This window comes from Homalodisca vitripennis, chromosome 2 (genome assembly GCF_021130785.1).
Source record: "Homalodisca vitripennis isolate AUS2020 chromosome 2, UT_GWSS_2.1, whole genome shotgun sequence".
NCBI classification, from domain to species: Eukaryota; Metazoa; Arthropoda; class Insecta; order Hemiptera; family Cicadellidae; genus Homalodisca; species Homalodisca vitripennis.
This window is the reverse complement of record NC_060208.1, coordinates 26677392-26701480: the sequence shown is the minus strand read 5'-3', so window position 1 is coordinate 26701480 and position 24089 is coordinate 26677392. Positions and strand designations below refer to the sequence as shown.

The following is a 24089-nucleotide window of genomic DNA, read 5'->3' as shown; positions in this document are numbered from 1 at the left end:
GAGGTCACTATTCAAAAACTTTCAGTTGTTTGAGCCCTCTTTAGTCTAATATTACATTATGAAAATATATATTTGACTTTTTGACAGTATTATTTATAAAAGTTATTAATATAAAAAAAATAATTGCGCTAAATCATTACACATTTGCTAAAGAATCAAAGTTGTTAGTTACAAATATAATTCAATATTAATGATTTTGATTAAAATTGTTTTGTCTCTCTTTACATCTGTAATGTTTCAACATTATTGATCATTACTATTACCAAAACAAACTCAAAATTATGTCCGAAAGAAGTAATACTTGAAACAAAAAAGTATATGTTACTAAGTTATCGATATTATGGAATATAAGTATACAGGAACTGTTTATGTAATAAAAGGATTAAATGAAAATAAGGCTTTTCACAATCTTCTTTACTATATTAATTATAAATGAGCACAGGTACAGTAATTGAAATTTAACCACTAACAACAACAATAGACTAAAGTGTTCTATTAAGGCACAAAACTATTTAAATATCACACGGTTTTAGACTGTGAACTTGGTTCTAATAAGTATTATGTCTCTTATCACTTCAGTTACATAAGATAAATCTCATCTAAACAATATAAACTAAAAACATAAAATAAAAAATTTAAATTTAAATTAACCTAATCAGATCTCAGTTATAAAATAAGTTTGTGCACAATATAGTCTCAAAATTATAGACTTATAGGCTATATACCTTCAGGGCTTATTGACTTGAATCTGAGTGATACCCAATTCACCCGGATAGGATCAGCAATTACACCTCCTTCAAAATGGTGTAGGTTGGAAAATTCCATTCCTCCATTTACAGAGTACATAGACAGACCATTCTGTTTCATCCTTCATCAATTTCTTATATTTCTTCTCTTCGAAAACCATACAAAAAGACCTATAGTTTCATTGCAATGGTTATTCTACTTTCTATTTCCAAACTAAACAACACATTAAAAATGTGTTCTTAGTTTTTTTCTAATAATTTTTTGCACAGTTAGAAAGAAGCATGAAATGTACTTTCACAGGTATTAATTTTAGAACTGAGAAGATGAAGTAAATCCTAATTCCCAGAGTTCATTCATGAATGATTTTCACAGCTTTCAGTGGCTGTTTTGTTAATATTTTAATAATATTTATTAATATACAAGATAATGAAACTGAATTTATAATTACAATGGCTATTCAGTTTTATAAACAAATGTATTTTCATTTATTTTTTTCTTATTTGATACATACAATTTTAGAGGGTTTAACTGAGATAAATAAAAACATTGTTCTGGTACTTATTGCATTCAGAACCTGCATTGGCGTAGTGTTATCATACGTACCACTTCTAAAAAAGATATCCTGCTTTTGTATAACGGGAGATAGAATTAGCAAAATGGTTTTTGAGATTATCTTCAATTACCCAATTGGAATAAATTTATATCAATATAAAATCATGTTCATTTCATAAAGGCAAGTCTGGTAACAAAGTGGATAAATAATACTTACTTTTTAAGGCTTTATATGAATACAGTTAAAAGTGGAGGGTTTACTTAAGAATTAAATTAATACTAAATTTCCTGCGCCATATTAGAGGGATGGGTGGCTTCGCTACATCCCTGCCGCCCCGAAAGTCATAGGTTGACAGTCCAGGGTGGATAGGTTGACAATGGCGCAAGTTGAGGTCTCTGCAAACCTGGGCAGACATACCAACCTCACTCTGTGGGTGTCTCCACTACCTGTAGAAAATCATATTGAAACTTTAATTCTAAAGCAGCCTTTAATATCCTTTACAATTGATAGTCAGTTAATCCTCTGGGTACTAGGGACAATAAATAGTCCGCAGGCTGAATAAAAAAGGTTTAATGAAAATGTCATTGATTTATTTTCCTAAATTCTTTTTAAGTAATGAAGTTTTACCAACAACCTTGTATAATTGAATATGAACAACGTTATCTGCATAGTATATTATTATAGTACATAAACTAACTTCCGGTGGAATAAGTATGTTTCACAAATAAAGCAAAACAGACAAACAAAAAATCCTTATCTATTTAAGAGTGTCTGTGGCTTTATTGAAATTATATAGGCCTATTTATACTTTTTTAAATTTTATAAATAGTGAATTATGTAAACATTGAATACTAATTAGTTTATTGTACAGTATCGGGTAAGTTTTACAGCAGACAAAAATTTTTAAAAGAAATTCATCAATACATTGGCTAAATCATCATTAATATTCTATCTATCTTATGTTTTTATTTTTTTTTTAATCATGACATTGTCTAATACATTTACAAAGCTCCATTTTTTTGATAATTTGATTTATTACAAATTTATTATAATTTAACAAAATTTCAAAACACTAACAAATAGCCGAAGAATAAATAAACAATTTGGCATCTCAGTTTTTGAGACAAATAGAATGTAGTAAATTGAAATTTTCCTGACTATTGTACACTTGTGTGAATTTAAAGCACATCTAATTTATATGTAGTTCAACAATCAAAATGTACCAATCTACATGAATCTTTTGGACTAAATTCTTCTAAGCAAACAATTTTTGCTCTGTATCAAACAATGCTCTAAAACAACTGTTGCTTATTATATTATGGATCTTAGCTATGGATAAATTAAAATACTTGTAAGGTAGATCACTGACCATTTGGCGTTTCCACAATCCTGGTCTGGAAGGTTTGCTGGTTGCCTGTGAAGTAAACATCGGGCCTGGCGTCCAGAATGAACGGATCCCTCTCGTAGAACGGATAACAAGCTGAAAATGTTATTTTAACGTTGTTATCAAACACACACACACAGAGGAAAACAAAAATTAATTTCTACTACTATTCACACTCTTTTTCTTCTATGACAAATTTTATTTAAATTTTCCAATACTATTACATTTGAATAAGTAATAAGTAAGAATAAGAAGTAATGAAATAAATAAGAGGCCATTTTGCTATTGGCCTCTGGTCAGTTGTAGGTGGTTGGTAGGCGAATGCAGGACTATTGTGACCTGTATTCTGTAGTTCAGTTTTAATAATATTAGTGTTGTGTTAAGTTTTTTATTAAGTGCATGTTTTAGAGTTAGTGAAGTTGACACACACCATGGTGGTTGTGATTCCTGACTTACACGTGTCACAACGCTCTGGTATGATTTGTTTATTTTAACCTAGTTCGTAATTATGTGTTAGGTTAGTTATTTACCTGAAATAGAGATTAGATTGCAGATCTTGAAACGTAGTGTTACTGATTTGAAGTAATTATAGATTTGACCGTTACCGTATTTCATACATTATTTTACACTTCAAAACTAGCAAAAGACAATCCCAAAAATTATGCAACACAATTTTAAAATTTATGGAGGAATTCAGAAAGGCAAAACTACAGAAGGTAATATGTTTGTCAACGATTTTATACAGTTAATAAGCAAATTACAACACAGTATTCCAATAAGTAAAGTGATTAAGCAATTTCACAATACAAGGCTCGTCAACAGCAGAGTGATCTTTCTCTCCTTATTGAATGTCGAGTGGCATTAATAACCATGTTGAAAGGTGAGTGATTGTGATTCAAAGCAATTTCACAATACAAGGCTCGTCAACAGCAGAGTGATGTTTCTCTCCTTATTGAATGTCGAGTGGCATTAATAACCATGTTGAAAGGTGAGTGATTGTGATTCAAAGCAGTTTCACAATACAAGGCTCGTCAACAGCAGAGTGATGTTTCTCTCCTTATTGAATGTCGAGTGGCATTAATAACCATGTTGAAAGGTGAGTGATTGTGATTCAAAGCAATTTCACAATACAAGGCTCGTCAACAGCAGAGTGATGTTTCTCTCCTTATTGAATGTCGAGTGGCATTAATAACCATGTTGAAAGGTGAGTGATTGTGATTCAAAGCAATTTCACAATACAAGGCTCGTCAACAGCAGAGTGATGTTTCTCTCCTTATTGAATGTCGAGTGGCATTAATAACCATGTTGAAAGGTGAGTGATTGTGATTCAAAGCAGTTTCACAATACAAGGCTCGTCAACAGCAGAGTGATGTTTCTCTCCTTATTGAATGTCGAGTGGCATTAATAACCATGTTGAAAGGTGAGTGATTGTGATTCAAAGCAGTTTCACAATACAAGGCTCGTCAACAGCAGAGTGATGTTTCTCTCCTTATTGAATGTTGAGTGGCATTAATAACCATGTTGAAAGGTGAGTGATTGTGATTCAAAGCAGTTTCACAATACAAGGCTCGTCAACAGCAGAGTGATGTTTCTCTCCTTATTGAATGTCGAGTGGCATTAATAACCATGTTGAAAGGTGAGTGATTGTGATTCAAAGCAATTTCACAATACAAGGCTCGTCAACAGCAGAGTGATGTTTCTCTCCTTATTGAATGTCGAGTGGCATTAATAACCATGTTGAAAGGTGAGTGATTGTGATTCAAAGCAGTTTCACAATACAAGGCTCGTCAACAGCAGAGTGATGTTTCTCTCCTTATTGAATGTCGAGTGGCATTAATAACCATGTTGAAAGGTGAGTGATTGTGATTCAAAGCAGTTTCACAATACAAGGCTCGTCAACAGCAGAGTGATGTTTCTCTCCTTATTGAATGTCGAGTGGCATTAATAACCATGTTGAAAGGTGAGTGATTGTGATTCAAAGCAGTTTCACAATACAAGGCTCGTCAACAGCAGAGTGATGTTTCTCTCCTTATTGAATGTCGAGTGGCATTAATAACTATGTTGAAAGGTGAGTGATTGTGATTCAAAGCAGTTTCACAATACAAGGCTCGTCAACAGCAGAGTGATGTTTCTCTCCTTATTGAATGTCGAGTGGCATTAATAACCATGTTGAAAGGTGAGTGATTGTGATTCAAAGCAGTTTCCTATTCTACTCATTGTGCGAGGCCTGGCATTAAAACAACTGGACTGATTTGCTAACTTAACGACAGTGTAGGACTCAATGTCAAACACTACACCACAGAATAATCACATGATATTTCCCCTCTGTACTCTCCTCCATGTGCAGCACCTGCTGACCACAAAGTCAAACTATGGCCTTAGTTTATGACAGACCATGTTTCAGCTTTAGTAAGAAAAACACATATTAAAAGTAACGAAAGTACAACGAATATAAAATTTCTAATGTAACTTGGAAAGTCTGCTGCTGAGGCATTTACTGAAATCTTTAGTGGTTTAAGCAGTTCAAAGAGGAAAAGATGTTGAAAATGATTGTTCAATTTAAAGCAATGAAGAGTTTTTTACATTTATGGGATTCTGAAAGCAAATTGGGTGCTTGAAGACATCAGACAGTGAATAAGGACTTTTATCTCTAAATTTTATGAATGCATAAGAAGAAAGTGAAAAACAAGTCATGGTTCCTTCACCTGGAAATGCCCTAGCAGATACTGAATTGGTCTTCAAGTCATTGTTTTTAGCATGGCGTCGCTATGTTGGAATATCCACCCTGCTCATTAGACCTTACTACCTCCAGCTTTTTACTTTCCAAAAAGTGAAATTTACACTGAAAGGAACAAGATTTGGGATAGCTGAAGTTGTAAAAGTAAAATCAACAGAAAACATGTATGGTTAGTAAACAAATAATAAGCAATACTCTTTAGAATTGGAATTTTTAGCCACCAGCTTTTACAACAATCATCCTCATCCCCATTTCAAGTTTCATTCTATTCTAGTATATATCAGGTGGTTTAAATTAATTCATAAATGCAAAATTAGTTTTAAAAACAGAGTAGATGCATATGTTTCACAAATAGTTAATAAGTAAATTATGACAACATTGCAAAAGGCAGAGATTAAGCAATTTCACACCACATAGGAAGTAGCCAGCACACCAACGGTTTGAGCCTATAGGTTGTGTAAATCAAGCCGGCAGCACAGGATCACAGATTATAATTTAATTGTAGTTCATTTTTAGTTATTTTATACATGGGCACGTAGCTTGTGCATGTGCAAGGACCTTACTTAAAGAATAAGGGAGAGAATTGGTACACAGTACTATTGGTTGAGCGGTACTGCCAAAAAAATGTCATTGTCTTAGATATCTCTCTTTGAGCTATCTTTAACTTAGCCCCAAATCTTAACTAAAGGTATAAAGATCAAACTTTGCAAAATCTTTAGTCTAATTAAGACCGATTAAAAAAAGTTTCAGAAAAATATCATATTAGGTTCCAAAATGGCCACCATACAAATTTTTAAAACTGTAATAGCTCAAAATGGAATATTTTAATAATAGTTTATAGGGATAGTAAAATATGGATTACTTTTAAATAAAGATTTTGATACCAAATTTATTGCGTTACGACAAATAATAACGGAATAGTAAAGGTTTTACTTAGCACTATTCCCTATTTAAAATATACTAATGAAGTTATTATAACACCGAGTTAATCGAGTTAGCTATTTAACTGCTGTTAATAATCAGCTGATTGTTGTAACTAACACCATTGTTACGACACTAAAAACCAACATTACCAACTCTGTGCTGGCAATGTGCTGTTCAGTGTGAAATCACTCATTACTCACGCAGGGTGTCAGGGGAGGTTGGAGCGAGGTGACCCCACTCCAGTGTCTGCTGCAGTATCTCCACTGGATCTGTGAGCTGACTATAGCGGGTGATATCATCAACCGGTTGTCCCGCTGTTCCGGTCAACCTCCGCCCATTCACCAGACAACTGTATGGGTTGGGCACCCCATGTAGACTATCATACCTGGATGCCTGGACAGAAACAGGTAACTTTGAATAAGAGGTTTTATCAACACGTTATAACAGAGATGGTGTATGTCAAGATAATCTTACCTTAGTTAAATGAATAAATTTAAACATCCACATAACGAGTCACAATGCTGCATAGAGTACAACGTAAACAACTGTCTGTCGGCTAGCCAGAGTTCTGTTGTTCTTAATTTGTTAACCTTGTATTTGAGGTTCCTTTGCCTGAAAATTCTTTTACATACATAACAATGTCTAACTTATGTAATAATTAATGATATATACATGACTAGTACAATGAAAAAAGATTTTATTGAGAAAATTAGTGAGACTTCATTACAAGAATAGAATTTAATGACAGATGAAAAGATCATTAAGTATCTAAAACAAGTTTCAAATTTAAAAAAATAAAAAGGTTTTGAGACATTTATAAATTGGACACACATGCCAAATTTCAACAAATGCATATAGTTTTTCTTATAATAGTTTAAACGGCACTTCAAAATATTAAAAATTTCTTTATAGCTTTACAACTATGTTTTATAATGCAAATTGTAGCATTGTCTGTTAACAAACTATAAACAATAGTAAGTTTAGTTTCAGACTTTTGGAGTTGGTCACTACTATGGTATTTTCTGGATTGACACTGTGCCAAAACAAAATAGGTAACACAATTAAAATCTTGAAATATTTCAGCTTTATTGTGTACAGTTTGTCACCAGATGTTAAGCCAATATTGCCAGTAATACCATCCACTTATACAAGTGATAGGAGCAAACAGAACTGCATTGTAATTGGCTTAAAATAATTAACACGTTCACTGCGGATCTAAAACATGGTAGGGTACCCAGGTGCGGAAATTTTTTTATTATATATTTACTTACCAAAGAGTGTGAGAAGACAGGAATCAATGCTTGTAATCAGCTGGGATTATTTCATCACACCGGAAATGAAGTAATAGTAAATGTTACACCGGCGTCACACACGCACACAGCAAAAGAAATGTTACGCCCGTGTCACACCCGCACTGTATTATAGCCTCTTTGTTACGCCGGTGTCACAAACGCACCACATTACATGCCTACTACATTGTAATTAGTGCACTATATTTACATTTTTGCACAATAAACTCAATGTTTCATATACACATATTTACATCCCCTCCCACCACCCAGTGTTCATTGCCTTTTACAAAATGTCATGGAAATGATCGAAACATACTTTTGGACACAGCCCGGGTTGGTCGGGACATCGACTGCAGTAGTACGGGGTCATTTTCTGGATTCCTCTGGAGTGGCACACCCTGCATCTCTTTCGCATGGTTCTGCCTCTGTTACCCCTTTCACCACTCAACTCAATATTGTGTCTTCGCTCCCTAACGCATTCAGGTGTGCGCCCAGGGTTCTGGGGCTGAGGAAGAATTTTCTCTAATACGGCCAAGCGGAAGTCGTAGAGTGACATCTTCCTCCTTCCTGAAGTCATGTTGAACATGTGCATTGCGTTGTTCATCAGGGTAGTCCATGTATGTTCAAATACTTTAACATACCATCTCACACTCTTTCAGTCACAGGGATGATAGGCTTGCATTTTATCTGAGCGATCAATCCCCTTCATGTGGGCATTGTATTGGATGATAGGCAGGGGCTTGATTCTTTCTTTACCTCACTTATTTATTGAAGTAGCCATATCATTTTGGAATTCAGTTGAGATGTACATCACTTTACGCTTATCCCTCCATGCTCCATCCATGACTCCGTTACTGTAGCGGGCGAAGGTCTCATCCTTCTTTAGCTTAGCATTGATGACATCTTCAGGGTTGTCTTTGCAATTTGCTCTTAACGTTCCTGTACAGTATGTATTCTGTGACAGGAGTTCTGTTGCTAGATGTACACTGTTGTAGAAGTTGTCAATATAGATGGCATGGCCCACTCTAAGTTTACGCTGCATAAGCTCTAATACAACTTTGCTGGCATGACCCTTCCCAGATGTAGCATCAGTCTTACCACCATATACCATGAACTTCAAAACAAGTCCCTCTGGTTCTGCTAAAGTGTACAACTTGATCCCATATTTGTTTTTTTCCCTTTGATGTATTGTCGGAACTGAAGTCTACCCCTCTTTCTACAAATAATTTCTCAGCTTTACGGTTTGTAAATTTTACAATATTTTCAAGAAAGATTTCATCTAATAATAAGTTGTAAAAATCTATCGGTTCTTGTCCGGGAATTGGTCACAATAAGCCACTTTCCTTTGTAAAGGGAATATTCTTGAGACCAGCTGTGGCGCTGGATCACACCGGGTTTACGATCACTTCCTCGTCATCTGAATCTGAGCTTGAGTCAAGGTCACTCTCAATATTGTGATCTCTCATCTCCCTTTCCACTTCGTCGTCACTAGACACTGTTAGAGCAGGTGTCGAGTGCTCCGAGAGCCCCGGTTGGTCGACATCCATCACGGCACAAAGCGTTGTCAAGCGCGCGATCACTACTAAACACAGTTTACGCAACAGCAGTAAACAACGTGGCTCCTACGCACTGACTGACAGCCTTTACTCAGAACGGACGATGAATCTCGTTCCCGCCAATAGTTAGCTATGCAGTGATGCAACCTACAGCCATTACAACGCGAAAATAACCTCAAAATTTAGTTATATGCGTGTAATGATCGATTGTTACACCGGCGTAACACACGCACCATGAGGAACACCTACATGTTACGCCGGTGTAACACCCGCAGTGAACGTGTTAATTTAGGTAAAACCTTTAAGTTAGTGTTTAAAACAAAATTAAACACCATTTACATGTTCAGCAATTCCCCTTGCAGAATTTGGTCTTAATTAGACCATTTGTTTGGTGAGAGTTGACACAAATATACAATAAGATAATCAATTTCAAACAATACATTTTTAATTGAGCAGGAGGAAGAACAATTTTCCGAGGCCAAGAATTTTCAAATGAAAGATTAATATTGTTTAACTTCATCTTCCTTACGATTTTAAATATGGTAAACTAATCAACTTTTATGGAAGTAAACTTAAAATGAGAGAAGACAGTACCCAGTATATCACTCACCTTCGGGAACATACAATAGTGTAGGGGTTGTTGAGGCTTAAAATGAGAGAAGACAGTACCCAGTATATCACTCACCTTCGGGAACATACAATAGTGTAGGGGTTGTTGAGGCTTAAAATGAGAGAAGACAGTACCCAGTATATCACTCACCTTCGGGAACATACAATAGTGTAGGGGTTGTTGAGGCTTAAAATGAGAGAAGACAGTACCCAGTATATCACTCACCTTCGGGAACATACAATAGTGTAGGGGTTGTTGAGGCTTAAAATGAGAGAAGACAGTACCCAGTATATCACTCACCTTCGGGAACATACAATAGTGTAAGGGTTGTTGAGGTTTAAAATGAGAGAAGGCAGTACCCAGTATATCACTCACCTTCGGGAACATACAATAGTGTAGGGGTTGTTGAGGCTTAAAATGAGAGAAGACAGTACCCAGTATATCACTCACCTTCGGGAACATACAATAGTGTAGGGGTTGTTGAGGCAAGGTGTGGTTGGTGGGATCGAACTCTCCTGGCATCACATCCACATCAATGAATTGCTGCAGACAAATTCAGAATTACAGGTAAGATGGATAAGTATCTATACTCATTAATAATATAAGCTGAAACATGTTACAAACAGCGTAACAATGCTCATTTGTGCTGATTAACTGACTGTTACACAATTGTTACTTCAAGATGAACTCACCACCAGCTGATGCAGAAACTCGTCAAGTAGTTGCACTGCTGAGAGAGAACTGCTGGAGCTTTCCACTGCTGTAGTTTTTGACACCTTATCCTCCTTCTTCATCTCATCACTGCGAACATTGTTACCTGCAATCAGAATATTGTTACTAAACCTTTTTTAAGATGTTGACTGCGGCAGATGCCTTATGGCATAGAACCAGATTGAGAGTAGTGGATTCAGTATAAAGCCGCAGTGAACAACGAACATGTCAAAACAGCTGATGCCTGTCAACTGACAGTAATGTTTGTGGCTTCTGGCTTGCGTAAGCATACCTTTAAAGTGGTCATGCTCGCTTATTCATTGGCGGATTTTTTAAAAACAAATACGATTGGAATTTCAATAAAAATTGCAAAATAGTTGGCATCTTGTAAATTTTTTTTATAACTGACTGGTTTTGATACATTATTTAACTTTAAAAATTGTCAACAGAAACCATTTTGTTACTATTAATACAAATCACAATATTGTTTTAGTTTTCCTCTTATTTGTCATCATCTATGTGTAAAGTTTGGTTTCTGTAGCTTTACTAGTTCTAGAATAATTTTTGTATACAAAATGGCAGCTAATGGCTAAACAATACATTTTTGGCCCATGTTTAGAGGACTTTTTTTGTTTGGAACCATAAATACTATCAGCCACAGAAGTTTGTGGTACCCTTTTTAGAGCACCCTGTGTTGCAGTCCTCATTAACGTACTTTATCGTCCAATGTTCTTGCTTCTTGTACAAGTTTCCCACCCGTCTCACTTTTTCCACAGGAGACAACCACACTCACTCAGGCCATCTCTGCCTTGGCATCCAGTCTGTCCAGATCTTCTACTCAATCACATGATCTGATTCTTAGCCCATTTCTGAGTTTTCTGCTCTATCTTTTTATCTTCAACTCTATCATCGTCTATTAAACCCCTAAGTTCTATATTTTTCAGGTGTTAAACCACTTCATTGTTTCCTACTCTGATATTATAATAGTTTAGGTGTCAAGAGCCAATGCACACTGTATATATGTTGGTTCTTCATGCAATCTATAGAGAAATTTATCCAAAGAAAGAAATCAATCATCAAGTTATATTGGAGGTGTGCTAATTTTGGTGGAAGTTGAAATAGGAAGGCATCACAGAGATTAAAAACATAAACATTACAGCTTTTATACCTTGATACACTTAAATACTAATCATCAGACCCATAAATAATAGTTATAATACAGTCAGACAACTGCATAATAAGATAAGGCCCCTTTAAAGGTCTGTATTAATTAACAAAATAAGTTAATTTATAATTAATTAACTTTTCATATTTTTAACCATTTTGATACCATTTTCTTTCGACTTTCATCCAAACTATAGAAGGTAATGATAGATTTCATTAGGAAAATTTCATCTATTGATTTCAAGAAAAACCAGATTGTGAACTTATACAATGCAAATTGGCTCTTGGTCCCTGGAGTATAAAATCAAAACAGCAAGTGGTGTAGCGACTGGTTTTTGAGCATTTAGTGAGAAGTTCTGGATTCAAATTCTGTGAAAGTTTAAAGAAAGTTATGAAAGGCCCAGGCTGTTTGACTTAAAAACATTTGATTCTTCATTAAAGTGTTCTAAACAATAGTGAAAAATAAAGCAGTGACTCGCTAATCTGGTTTCTCATTTTCCAGTGGCATGGTTTATTTCAAATTTAAACAATTTTACAATATAAAAACCTTTTTATGTGTGGATCCAGTTTTACAACATTACAAGATGCCCTATTTTTAGTCCTGATAAACTCAGTTGTAAATATCCTGAGAACAAATTTGAATTATTGGGATTGAATATTTTGTTGAGAATAAGACAGATCTATGAGCAAAAAGTTTAATTTACTTTTAGTAAATTCATACAAATGTATTTACCAACCATAATGAGTAAATGTAATCACAATTTGTAATGGTTATTATCCAACTCTGTCCCTATCTACTACTTATTCTTACACGATATACAGGTAAGTAGGTTTAGATTAAGTTATCATAAATATGTCACTAGTAGTAACAAAGTTAAAGTTAACCTTTATGAGTGCTTATGTGATCTGAGCTTGAATATAGGTACTATCTTGAGGGATGTTTTTCTTTTTTCCCAGAAGTATGGGTTGATGGAGCCATAATAGCCCACACTGATGGCTAGGGGCATTTCTGATCAGTACTTTTTTCTGACCCCGGATCACGTGCCACATCATCAAACATGATTTAACACCAGAAAAGTTGGACAATCTGGGACGTCATCTGAAGTTGGGAAAGTACCGATCGGAAACGTCCCTAAACCATCAGTGCAGGCTTTGGTAGTACCTTTGGTGCCACCCCATAATTCTGGTGAGAAAAGAAAAACATTCCAAGAAGCTGGCGTCTAAATTCCAGCTCAGATCACGAGATCACTTGTAAATGTTAACTTGAACTTTTTCTATTTATAATAGGTACGTAAACATTTGCCTAATGACAAATAGTAGATAGGGACGGATTGGTCTTCGTAGGATACCGAAGTACCAATTTTATTTTACAGTAAAAAAGGGAATAGGAAGTATCTTCATGAGTAAACTGCTTACCTGCCAGGATGACTCTGACAACTTTGGATGCCTTCTCCTGGTCGTGCGGCTCTCCTAGGAATCCAGAGAGCCAATCTACCAAAAGCTGTACCTGCAGGAGGTTAGCATTGTTGGCAAGACTGAGTCCACTTAGCAGTACTATATATCTGTAACAGAGGACCAATACTAACTGATTATCATACAAAGCAAGAATTTCCTTGCTCTTAAAAAGAACGAAACAATATGATAAATCAACTAAAACATTAATAACTTATGTAGATCATATTTGCACTGAATTATATCTGTACAGTAGAACCTCGGTTAACCGAGGTAATTGGGACCCCGAGGGTTACCTCGGATACGGCGAACCTCGGAATAACACGGAACGTAACCTAAAAATCGTTACCGGGGGCTAAAAATAGCTCAAGATATACTAAAACATGAACAAAAGTTATTAACTGAACTGTTGTTTTAGTTTATTAGTACAAGAAATGTTATTAGTACGCAATAAAACGTGAGAGGAAACGGTAACACTCACAATACTAAACACTGTTTTAATATAACACTCCAATTTATTGCACAACTGAATACGTATGATATAGGCTACACAATGTACAGAAGTTTAGTTACAGTACAGTATTCCTGTTTACAAAATTAAATCAAAGAAATGAAAATTAATTTACTGTACATTGTACAAAAATAAACAAAGTAAGCTAATCTTTTTTCCCAAAGAAATCAGTTATTGTTTTTTGACTTAGATTAGAGGATCTTAGGCTAGCCGCCCTGTTGCGCCAGCGTCGCAGCCAAACTAAATCGTTTTGTTGTTGCGGTTTCTTGTTGTTCAATGTATGCCAGTGCTCCCTCGATCGTTCTTAGACCTTCTGTATGTGATATTTTCTCAGTCGCCCCATCAGGTTCATCGCTGTAAAAAAAACTTTTGTTTTACGTAACCGTAACGCAATCAAAAGGCAGCAGTTTGGAATTGGTATGAAATTAGTTTTGGATTGATGAATGGGCAACATTTAACTAAAGTGTAAACAAATATACTGTAGTTGTGTTAAAAAATTGATGTTGGATTATGTTTTTATGTTAAAATTTTGCATAATAAAAAAATCAAAAACTTACTTGTCATCATCTTCTGGTTGGTTGAGCATCTGGATAATCACGTCATCAGTTAGGGCCTGATCCTCATCTCCATTGATCCATTCACTGATGTCCTCTGCACTGATGGGCTCAGCCACTGGAAGGTGGTTACAAAGATTCACAAGCTCTTCATTTTCAGGAGGACATGCTCTTGGCTGGTTTTCAGGAGCAGCTGTCTCTTGGCGGCTTGCCTTTTCAATTCCGAAAAGTTTGCGCCATGACCTTCTTATAGTGTCCTCCCTAACGTTATCCCAAGCTTCTGACACCCAGTAGACAACATCTTTCATTGTGATTAACTTGAGAGCATCAGTGACACCCAGCCCGTCCTCTAGCTTCTCCAGTAGATTTCTAAGCAGCCTCTTTTTGTAGTTTCGCTTAAAAGTTTCTAGAACTCCCTGGTCTAGAGGCTGGATGAGGGCAGTAACGTTTGGAGGCAAAAATAAGGCTCTAATGCCATCGCTGACTAGCTCATCAGCATCTGGATGGGACGAAGCGTTGTCAAGAATAAGAAGGGCCTTGCGAGGGAGTTTTTTGTTCTCCAAGAAAGCTTCAACGACTGGAAACGAATTCCTCAAAAAACCATTGTTTGAAAATCCGCGAGTCCATCCATGCGTTTTTCTGGTTTGTGTATGTGCTGGGAAATGTGTCCACATTAGTATTTTTAAAAGCACGTGGCTTTTTATACTTGCCTATTACAACTGGTTTGAGTTTCAAACTTCCTGCAGCATTGGCCACATCCTAAAACTGTAACTCGATCTTTAGATTTCTTATACCCAGGAGCTGATGTTTCCTGCTGACTGGCTAAAGTTTTTGAGGGCAACATTCTGAAGTTAAGGCCTGTCTCATCACAGTTGAATATTTGATCGGATGTAAGACCCTCACTCAAAATCAATTTTCTTATTTTTTCTTCAAAAACTGTCACATCAGTTTCATTACCTGAAAAGTTTTTTCCCCAGATATATTAAGTTTGCCGCACTCCATAACGGGTTCTTCCATCGCATTAACCACCCGGAACTAGCGGTAAAAGGTTCATCGCCATCGCCAAAAGATTTATGGAAATCTAGCGCTTTTGCCTGCAAAATAGGCCCACTTATTGGACTTCCCCTTGCTCTCATTTCCGAAAACCATAAGAATAAAGCCTCGGAAGTTTTTTCATACTCACACTTTTTAAACGTTTTTTCTCTCTGAATTGCAATTGGAATTTAAGCTCTGAGCACCCCATTTTTCTAACTCAGCCCTCTTCCTCCTCCAATCTCCGACGGTAACCTCACCAAACACCCAAGTCTTTAGCGACTGTTTCTTATTGACTCACCATTGTCCAGACGACGAATCGGCATTTAGTTTAGTCTCTAAAGGACACAACGACACGTTTGCGTTTAGCACCTCATTTACACCTACTGTAACTGCACTTAAACACACAATAAAAAAACAGTGATAGACACTTGACTTGTAAAAGTAAACAAAGGACTGCCACTGAGACGAAATGGCGTCTTCGGGGCAGACCGATGATGCACGAACACATCCGAGCTGAAGCTGTACACCAGGACAGCCCACTAGATGCGCAATAAGCTACGGAGAGTCGAATCGGGGTGGTGGGGGAGAGCGAGTGGCTCAGTCGCGTCTCGGCATTGAAACAGTTCGCATTGGTCCGGCGGCGAGCGGTGTCGGGTTACAACACCTGCAGCTGCTCTGGCGAGCGGTTGTCGGGTGACAGTGCCGTATGCATTCGGCAAAGATAAGCGCTAAGCTACGCAAATATTTGGCCGAGGAAACACAACAGTTGCCAACAATTTACTGTACAGTAGTTTTAACGCATTGCAGGCTAAGCGTGCGTATTGCGATAAAAGGAGCACCCAAACGCTCATTACTGTACGTAGTTTGTGCGTGTTTCTTTTGCTTTTTAAATAAAAAAAATCGTCCGAGGACGGCCTCGGTTAACCCGGAGTCTCGGTTAAGCGAGGCTCGGTTAACCGAGGTTCTACTGTATTTACAATTCTTTATTTACAATATAATTTTTTACATTTTCTTTGAGAATATTTTATGTATCATTTGAGCAATCCAAAAAACAAAACAAAAGTAGAGCTAATGTCAAAACCTTGCCTATCAAAAACTTATTGAAATTTTTAAGAAAAGCCTCAAAATTTGTCTAATGCCAATTACACTGTAGGCTATGTGTCAAATACTTTTACTGTCCTACATCAACAGCGTAGTAAAAAATATATTTTTCTTGACCCGTCACAATATACAGAGCCTCCTTCATGACAAATATTCAATAAAACTAAAAAAGATGGTGAGAAAGTGGGATCAAACACCAGGGCACTCACTGATCATCTCGAGGGGGACTGACAGTGGGGGCGACAGATTCAACGCCCCGCCCAACAATGGTCCTCTACGTGGAATTTGCCCCCATTTGCATCCTCGTGTCCCAGCACTGCGCACACAACACCAGTCACCACCTACGTACAGAACGCATACACACTCATGGCTTGTTGTTATCACAATCTCTAAAGTTAAAAGTCAGCACAAATTATGATACATTACTTTCTGATTAATTTAACACATTGGGGATCAAGTTGTTTTGTCACATGTTCCAGTGGGTGTGAAATAGTTAATGTCATGACAGTAATTATCGTGTCATAAGTTGCACGTAACACAACATAGAACCAATACAGTGAAGCCAATATTTGCTATTATTATCTTATATAACAGTTACTGAAGAGTTCCTAAAGTCAAAGCTTATATTTTCATGTGCAGCTAAGGAAATTACAAATGATCACACTGGCAATTTTCCCATGATTGTTAAACAGCAGCCTGCGCAATCATATTGGAAACATCCAGGATAAAAGAATAAAGACATCAACTGTCACTGATACTGGAGACTGACTACACAGAATATATAAAGAGCCAGCTGCAATGGTGGCCATCTTGATTTTGGCCCCCATAATGAGGTTTAAGAACAATATTAAACCTCATTCAGTTTTACAACCTTATTTTTAGTTATAGAATTATAAGAGATATCTTATTTTAAAGATATAATTAATATGGAACCTAATGTTTATTAGGTTTCTTAGATAATTTTTTTTATCTCTTATACAGAAAAAATCTCAAACTTTTTTTATATTCCATCATTTAAATATTAATAAAGAAAAATTAAAAAGTGTGTAGATATTTATTAATAAGATCTTCAAAATGATATATCTACTATAACGCTAGAATCTAAAATAAGGGTGTAAAATGTACGAGTTTAATAGTATTGCTACAGGGAAAACTCAAGGTCAATACATTACATCCGGCTCATAATCAGCTGTCATACAGACCAGACCTAACATGAATATCCCTTAGTGTACTTAACGTAATGCGATTAACAGTTTTGTAACAATACTATGTTAGTGTGAGTAATTACGTGTTAAGTATTTTTAAAACTTTTAATATAAATCAAATAACTATGATAATGTTATTATACTTAAGGCCCTGATAGACTTAGTAGGTAATTAACAAGGTGAAATTGGTAATTACTAGCATAATTAACTGCTGATGGAAACCACTTTGAGTACAAACGAACACAAATGGGATTGCTATTTGGATTGTACTGATAGAACCGGTTTTACACACCTTGTGGACATCCAGCCTTCCTTGCAGCACAATCCTCTGCAACTCATCCTCCAGGATCAATGTGTCCGAGTCTGAGACGAAATTGGAACGAACAGGCTGGGGCACCAACTGGGCCTGTAACATGAGTAACAATAATATTCATTTCAGAGTTTCTTATGTTGATTCCTTCCTATATTATGAGGGTGTTATCTACCTATCTTAGCCAGGACTTGAGAATTTAATAGTCTATGCTGTGTAATCACTAATTATTTAAAAATATAACTCAAGATTCAATGAATAATGTTTTAAAATATGTTACGTTCTACCCTGCAAACTTAGTAATGTGACAAGTACATACTTTTGTATTATCCAGAGGCCACTCTGTTCCTATTTACTACCTGTTATTAGCTTTATAAGTAGGGAAATACATATGTATGTATAGAAAAAGGCAGATCACGTTGGACAATCAGACACGTAATCTGATGCCTGGAAAGTACTGATCGGAAATGCCCCTGGCCATCAGTGCAGGCTTCAGAGCGTCTTAAACGCCATAGTGTCCAAATTTAAGCTCAGATCACGTGAATGGTTAATTATAACTTTGGTACTACTAGTAACATATTTATAATAATCTAATCTAAACCTAAATGGATAGCACCAAAGTACATGAGACAGATTCCTTATCACCTTGGATAAGGAATCCATGTTTATTTGTGTATTTTTATTAAATAAACTGAATTAATAAAAATAATGATCTTCACATTAAAAATATATAACTTTTTTATTAAAAACCATTCATTCAAATAGGCTGTATTGCTGATTGCTGACTATGCCTTGACTCTATATGTGTGATCGAATTTGCATTGATTCACAATGCTGACATTCAGGAAACACAGGTAGGCCTAGATGTAAATTTTGAATTCCCCAACATGAACTGTTATCTCAACATGCCGGAACAAGTTGGTGTCGATGTCAGACAATAAAATCTCTGAAAGTGAAAATAATTCTGAAAACCAAAATTAGTCCTAAAACTTGTCTCAAATGCCTTTTGGTATCATATGTGCTTTTCTCTGTTAATAAATTTTCATAATGAGCCACTGGAATATTTTTGAAGTGTTGGATCTGAAGTCAATGAGACCATGTCTGAAGAAATGTATGAACAATTTATGTCCGCATGTGTGTGAATAAGGGACCTACCCACTAAATTTAATATATTCATTGACGATTTGCAATACACTGTATATTGTGAATTATATAATGCAACAAAAGGAATAGTTAGGCCTATATACATTTTATAATTGTACATCTTTGTACAATACAAAATTTGCCTACTTACTAGCCAGTTATAATGCTTAAAATTATCCAAAATCACAGACTTACCTCTTCACTAATTTCTTTGAGAATACTAGGTTTCAATCGCTGGTCCAAAAAAAGTGTCCCAATAATGACACACTTCTCTCCAGAAGCCTCTTGCAATTCGACCAATCGGCATATTTTTATGTCTGGACCTTAAAAAAATTAAAATATTAATTAGCCCTGCTTTCTCCAAAAAAACACTCATCTTTATTTAAATAGTCTATGCCTATGTCACATGCTGCACATTGGTACTCTTTAAATTTTTAATTTATTGAAATCATAAGGGTTACTTGCTACGATTTCTTTATAAGCTCTCAATAATATGATCATAAAATATTTTTTTAAAGTCAGTAAAATGGCAAAAGTAGGTCAAATGTAACCCAGTTCTTGTTTTCCTGAAAATACATTTTTACAATTACACAAAGTATTGATCAAGTCTTCAGAAATCAGGCTTTATTTGGATCTCCAGATTGAGACTCTATTAAATCTGAATATTTATAACAACAAATTAATTAGACGTTACTATCACTAAACTATCCTCATGCAGCCAGCAGAAAGGGAGTTGATAGCTTAATTTCTTTGAAGTTTGGAGTTTGTTTCATGTTGTGAAGAGGTAGGCTAATTTTGAGCGATTATTGGGTCAACTTCAATATTTTGTTTTTGTTTTAATGATGACTAGACCATCCTTAGAAAAATAAGAAACATAAAAATTAATTGTTGGAAAGCCATTGTTGACATTACCAAGCGATAAGAAGGTTTAGAGTCCATACATAATCTCTGCTATACCAGGACACAGTCAAATCAGTCCTGCACGTGATATTGAGTCTATAATACATATTATAGATGGTCAAAAGTAATTTTTACTTACCATAAAAGCCCACACTGATGGCCAGGGCATTTGTGATCAGTAATAATGCCAAATCAATGTGATCTGATCACAGGAAAATACTGATCAAAAATTCACCTGGCCATTAGTGCAGGTTTCAGAGCTGCTTTATGCTCCATCCTGCAGAGCTGGTGAAAAAAATCCCTCAAGATAATGTTAAAAATTAAGTTAAGATCATGAGTACCTCAACCCCTCTTCAAGTTGTACGAGATAAGAAGCCGCACCATGTGTGGACAATTAACCTTCTTAATGCTCAGAAACGGCTTTCCGACACGTAAGTATTAAAGAAATCAGATTTGTCCCAATAATTGCTCACAACATTATAGGTGGAGGATCATACGTTAGTCTTAACATACAGTACAATAAACTTGTGAATATTTACAAACCATAAATTGTTGACACCTCAAGCTAGGCTAGGTGAATTGACTGGTCAGTGTACAGTGGTCCTGATGATCAAATGTGTATTATGTATAGCTTTTGTGGTGTTTCAAATACATGAACATATAACATACGGGAACAGTATCAGACACACAAATACATGAAGCGCATTACTCAGATGCGCAGATTTGCCTACTGTTCTGCAAATGGAGACTGCAACTGACACAAAAGGTAGTATATATGAAAAAAATCCATGACCACTGGCGTGAATCAAAACATATTGAGAGAATTTACACGAAAATTATCATATCTCATGTCCATGTTTATTATGACTAAATAGGAAACCTACCCACACTCACCCCATTTATTGATGGCTCTCATCTTCAATGCATCTCTCATGGAGTTGAGACGAACTGCATAAATGTGAGCAAACTGTTTCGAAAAATCTTTAGTTTGTTGTCGATAAATCTGAGAGAGATCAGTGTAATTGCATTCTAACCTCTTCTGACACATTGCAGCACTGGCATTGCCTTCAACTGGAGGACAATTTAATACTCCATACTTTTTGGACATATCTTCTTGAAGTTTCATTTTTTGAATATAGTAATTATACAATCAAAGCAACAAATATTAATTCTCTTTGCAAAATACTGATAACGTTAAAATCACAAACCCAGGCCAGATCAACTCACGCACGCACACATACACAATTTGTGTTTATTGTTTATGGCGGGAACTGTAGTATTTTTTTTTCTCTTGACATTTGTGAAGTAGTGTTGCCAAATTTAAAATCTGGATATCGCATCGTGCCATCACCCAATCATCTTTAATCCGTGATACTGTATTCACATTTTAGGAAAACTATGTTATGTTAACATAATAAATTAAGTTACACATACACTTTACTTTGTTTTATTCCGGAATGGAAGTTATAATAACGTCTTATTTATACTCCTTTATGTTATAAGACATAGTTAAATTACAGTAACAGAATGAATAAACTGCATGATGGTTATTGTTATTAATAAAAGATGTAAACAATAGAGTTGACCTTCACATTAGTGAAACTTGTAAAAGTTATCTGGATCACTCACTTCCATTGTCTGTTCATTAATTTAAATTAAATTATTAGACATTATTACTATTAACCTATAATTGTGGGATATGTAGTCAACATGCACGTAGATATAACGCTTGTTCGTCTGATGCTGTAATAGACGAGCCCCGCTTGGTCTCTTTATCTCATTGGGAAGAGGATTGAATCCATCCAAAAGAGTTTCTTGTAGTTGGTTGTGCGCCTTGATGTGCAATTAAAGGGCGATCCCATTCTAGTTACTGTAATACGATCTTAATCTGCATTAACTGGAAATAAGACTCTCTACCAACGATTTAGTCCTTCTTTATGAACTAACTCCTGAATGGACTATTTTACTGCCCTTTCTTGTTAGTGGTTGATGTGATTTTTCGATCTCAATTAAACAGGAGTTTCCTCAACATACGTTATTACACGGTGGACTATTAATTCACGCTTTCTAGCATGCTGCAATTGTGAAATTCCAACTACATTGGGGTAAATTTATTAGGAAAATTTTGTTATCGTACCTCTACCAACGGTACTACGAAACCATGGTATTGTGTCTAATAAAGGACTAGTTCTCCTCTTTGCTTGATAATATTAAGCTTACAAACACTTGAGGCACATTATCCATCTTTTAATTTTAACAATTTAACTAATACCTTTAATTAGTGTGAAGTCAAAATGCATACTCTTGGTTATGAAATAAGCGTAGTATACGTAATTTTTCAACCCTGACTGTATTTTAAAAGCATTACAAGAACGAAATTGCTGTGTGCGTATAAATTTGTTTGTACAAGTTAAAACTAGCTGATTAACACATCCAAGTTATGTAGAAATACTGTCTCTGTACCAAGACCAGTCTAGATCTATTAAGAATTTTATGGCATTTGTCATTTTCGCAATAATTTCGGCTGTGTTGTACTCTACTCAAAACTTCGTACGGCCGCTATCTGAAAATCTCAAGACATCAACAAAACCAAAAGAACAAAGATTATTGCTAATGACCTCAGAATTCTAAAGTACGTTTTGTGCTCTATGGTCCATAATAATTTAAATATCAAATTCCTTTTCCAAACTTTTAATGGCCTAACTCAGTTTAGCCGGAATATTTTAGAATTATGGCAGTTGCAGTATTAGCAAGCTCGCATTATAATGCATGAGCCCACGTGTGTCATAATTCACAAATTCTTAAAAAAAAAACAGAATCGTTTACAGGCTACATTCACAGAGTGCATGTGGAGAAAAAAGATACACATTTATAAATACAATGCTCATAATTTGATTTCTGGCAGTTTTGTTAAAGTTCATGTTCATATTCCATAAATATTAAATTGATTTTGTTGCGTTTTCAATTATTTATAAACATACATTTTAAGGCTACAATACAAAATTCTACAACCGTAAATATCCTGTTTTTATAATTTCTCCACGACTGCATCGTCGATTTTTGTGTATGTGTGTCGAGTTCTTTGAACAATATTCTATTTACAACATTAAGACATTAAGTAAATACTTTTATGAGTTAATTGTTACATGACAACCAGTTTAATAATCTTGATCGCACAACAGTATAAATGATTAAACTATGTCAGTTGTTTTCACCATAACTGGTCACGAAGATCCAGTATGTAACATCTTTGAAGTCTTTGTAGTAGTTATACTGTTTAATAAATTCACTACAAAATGATTAGGATGATTATTTAGTTTGACTAATTATTTCTTACTGTATCTAGACAGTGATTTCAAGTTTTTCTGTTTGAACTTTTAAATCATGATGCAAATTTTTATTGGAATTGTACCATAGAGCACATAAATTTATTTAAAATCCTTTGACTGAAACCTCTCAATAATTTTTATGTTGTGGTTGCTGCCAGTAAATCCCATAGTTCTATACCGTAAGTCAATACAATTTTACAATGATTCATTAGTATAAACATAATTCGTTTTTAATAGTTTGTTGGGATTTTTTTCCAAGACCCAATTCAATGTTGGATTTTAAATTTAGATATTGCCTTATGATCAATATGTGATGATGCTAATTTAGTCTTCCATCAAGATACATCTCTAGATATTTAACACTTTGAGCTTCTGAGATTACAACACTATTGAGGCTGACTTAAGGAAACATTTCATGTCTTAACCAGAACATAACATTGGTTGATTTACTTTTATCGACACGTATTCCTCCACTTTATTAAACCACAAGGCAAAATCATCAAGAACATTTTGTAAATCTTCAGAAGCAGACGCAGCATCTGTATGGCATGAAAGTATAGCAGTGTCGTTTGTCTCAGCCACCGTTGTCTCAATCGAAGTTGGCATGTCCACTTATAACTCTGCATAAAGAGTAAAGAGACGGGCCCATGAGCGCTTCCATGAGGAACGCCTGACCCAATTGGTGAAACATTCGTGATAATTCTATCAAATTTAATTAGGAAATATCTCTCACTTAAATATGATTTAAGAATGGCATACAATGAGCGTGGCAAACAGCATTTAATTTAAATAGCAGGCCAGGATTCCAGACATGATCAAAAGCGTGGCTTATGTCTATAAATGGTGCCGAACAAAATCACTTATTTTCAAG

General features: G+C 35.4%; 1 protein-coding gene across 1 annotated transcript; it reads right to left on the bottom strand.

Moving 5' to 3' along the window:
* Window positions 1-393: 393 nt before the first annotated feature.
* LOC124355568 (DNA polymerase delta subunit 2) lies at window positions 394-21166 on the bottom strand. Its single transcript, XM_046806731.1, has 11 exons — window positions 20784-21166; window positions 19185-19312; window positions 17829-17942; window positions 16582-16672; window positions 14199-14772; window positions 13095-13240; window positions 10496-10620; window positions 10254-10346; window positions 6546-6738; window positions 2670-2780; window positions 394-1746 (listed from the first exon to the last, which is right to left on the bottom strand). The coding sequence occupies exons 1-11, from the start codon at window positions 21013-21015 to the stop codon at window positions 1619-1621; spliced, it is 1935 nt and encodes a 644-aa protein (XP_046662687.1). The 5' UTR covers window positions 21016-21166; the 3' UTR covers window positions 394-1618.
* Window positions 21167-24089: the final 2923 nt, after the last annotated feature.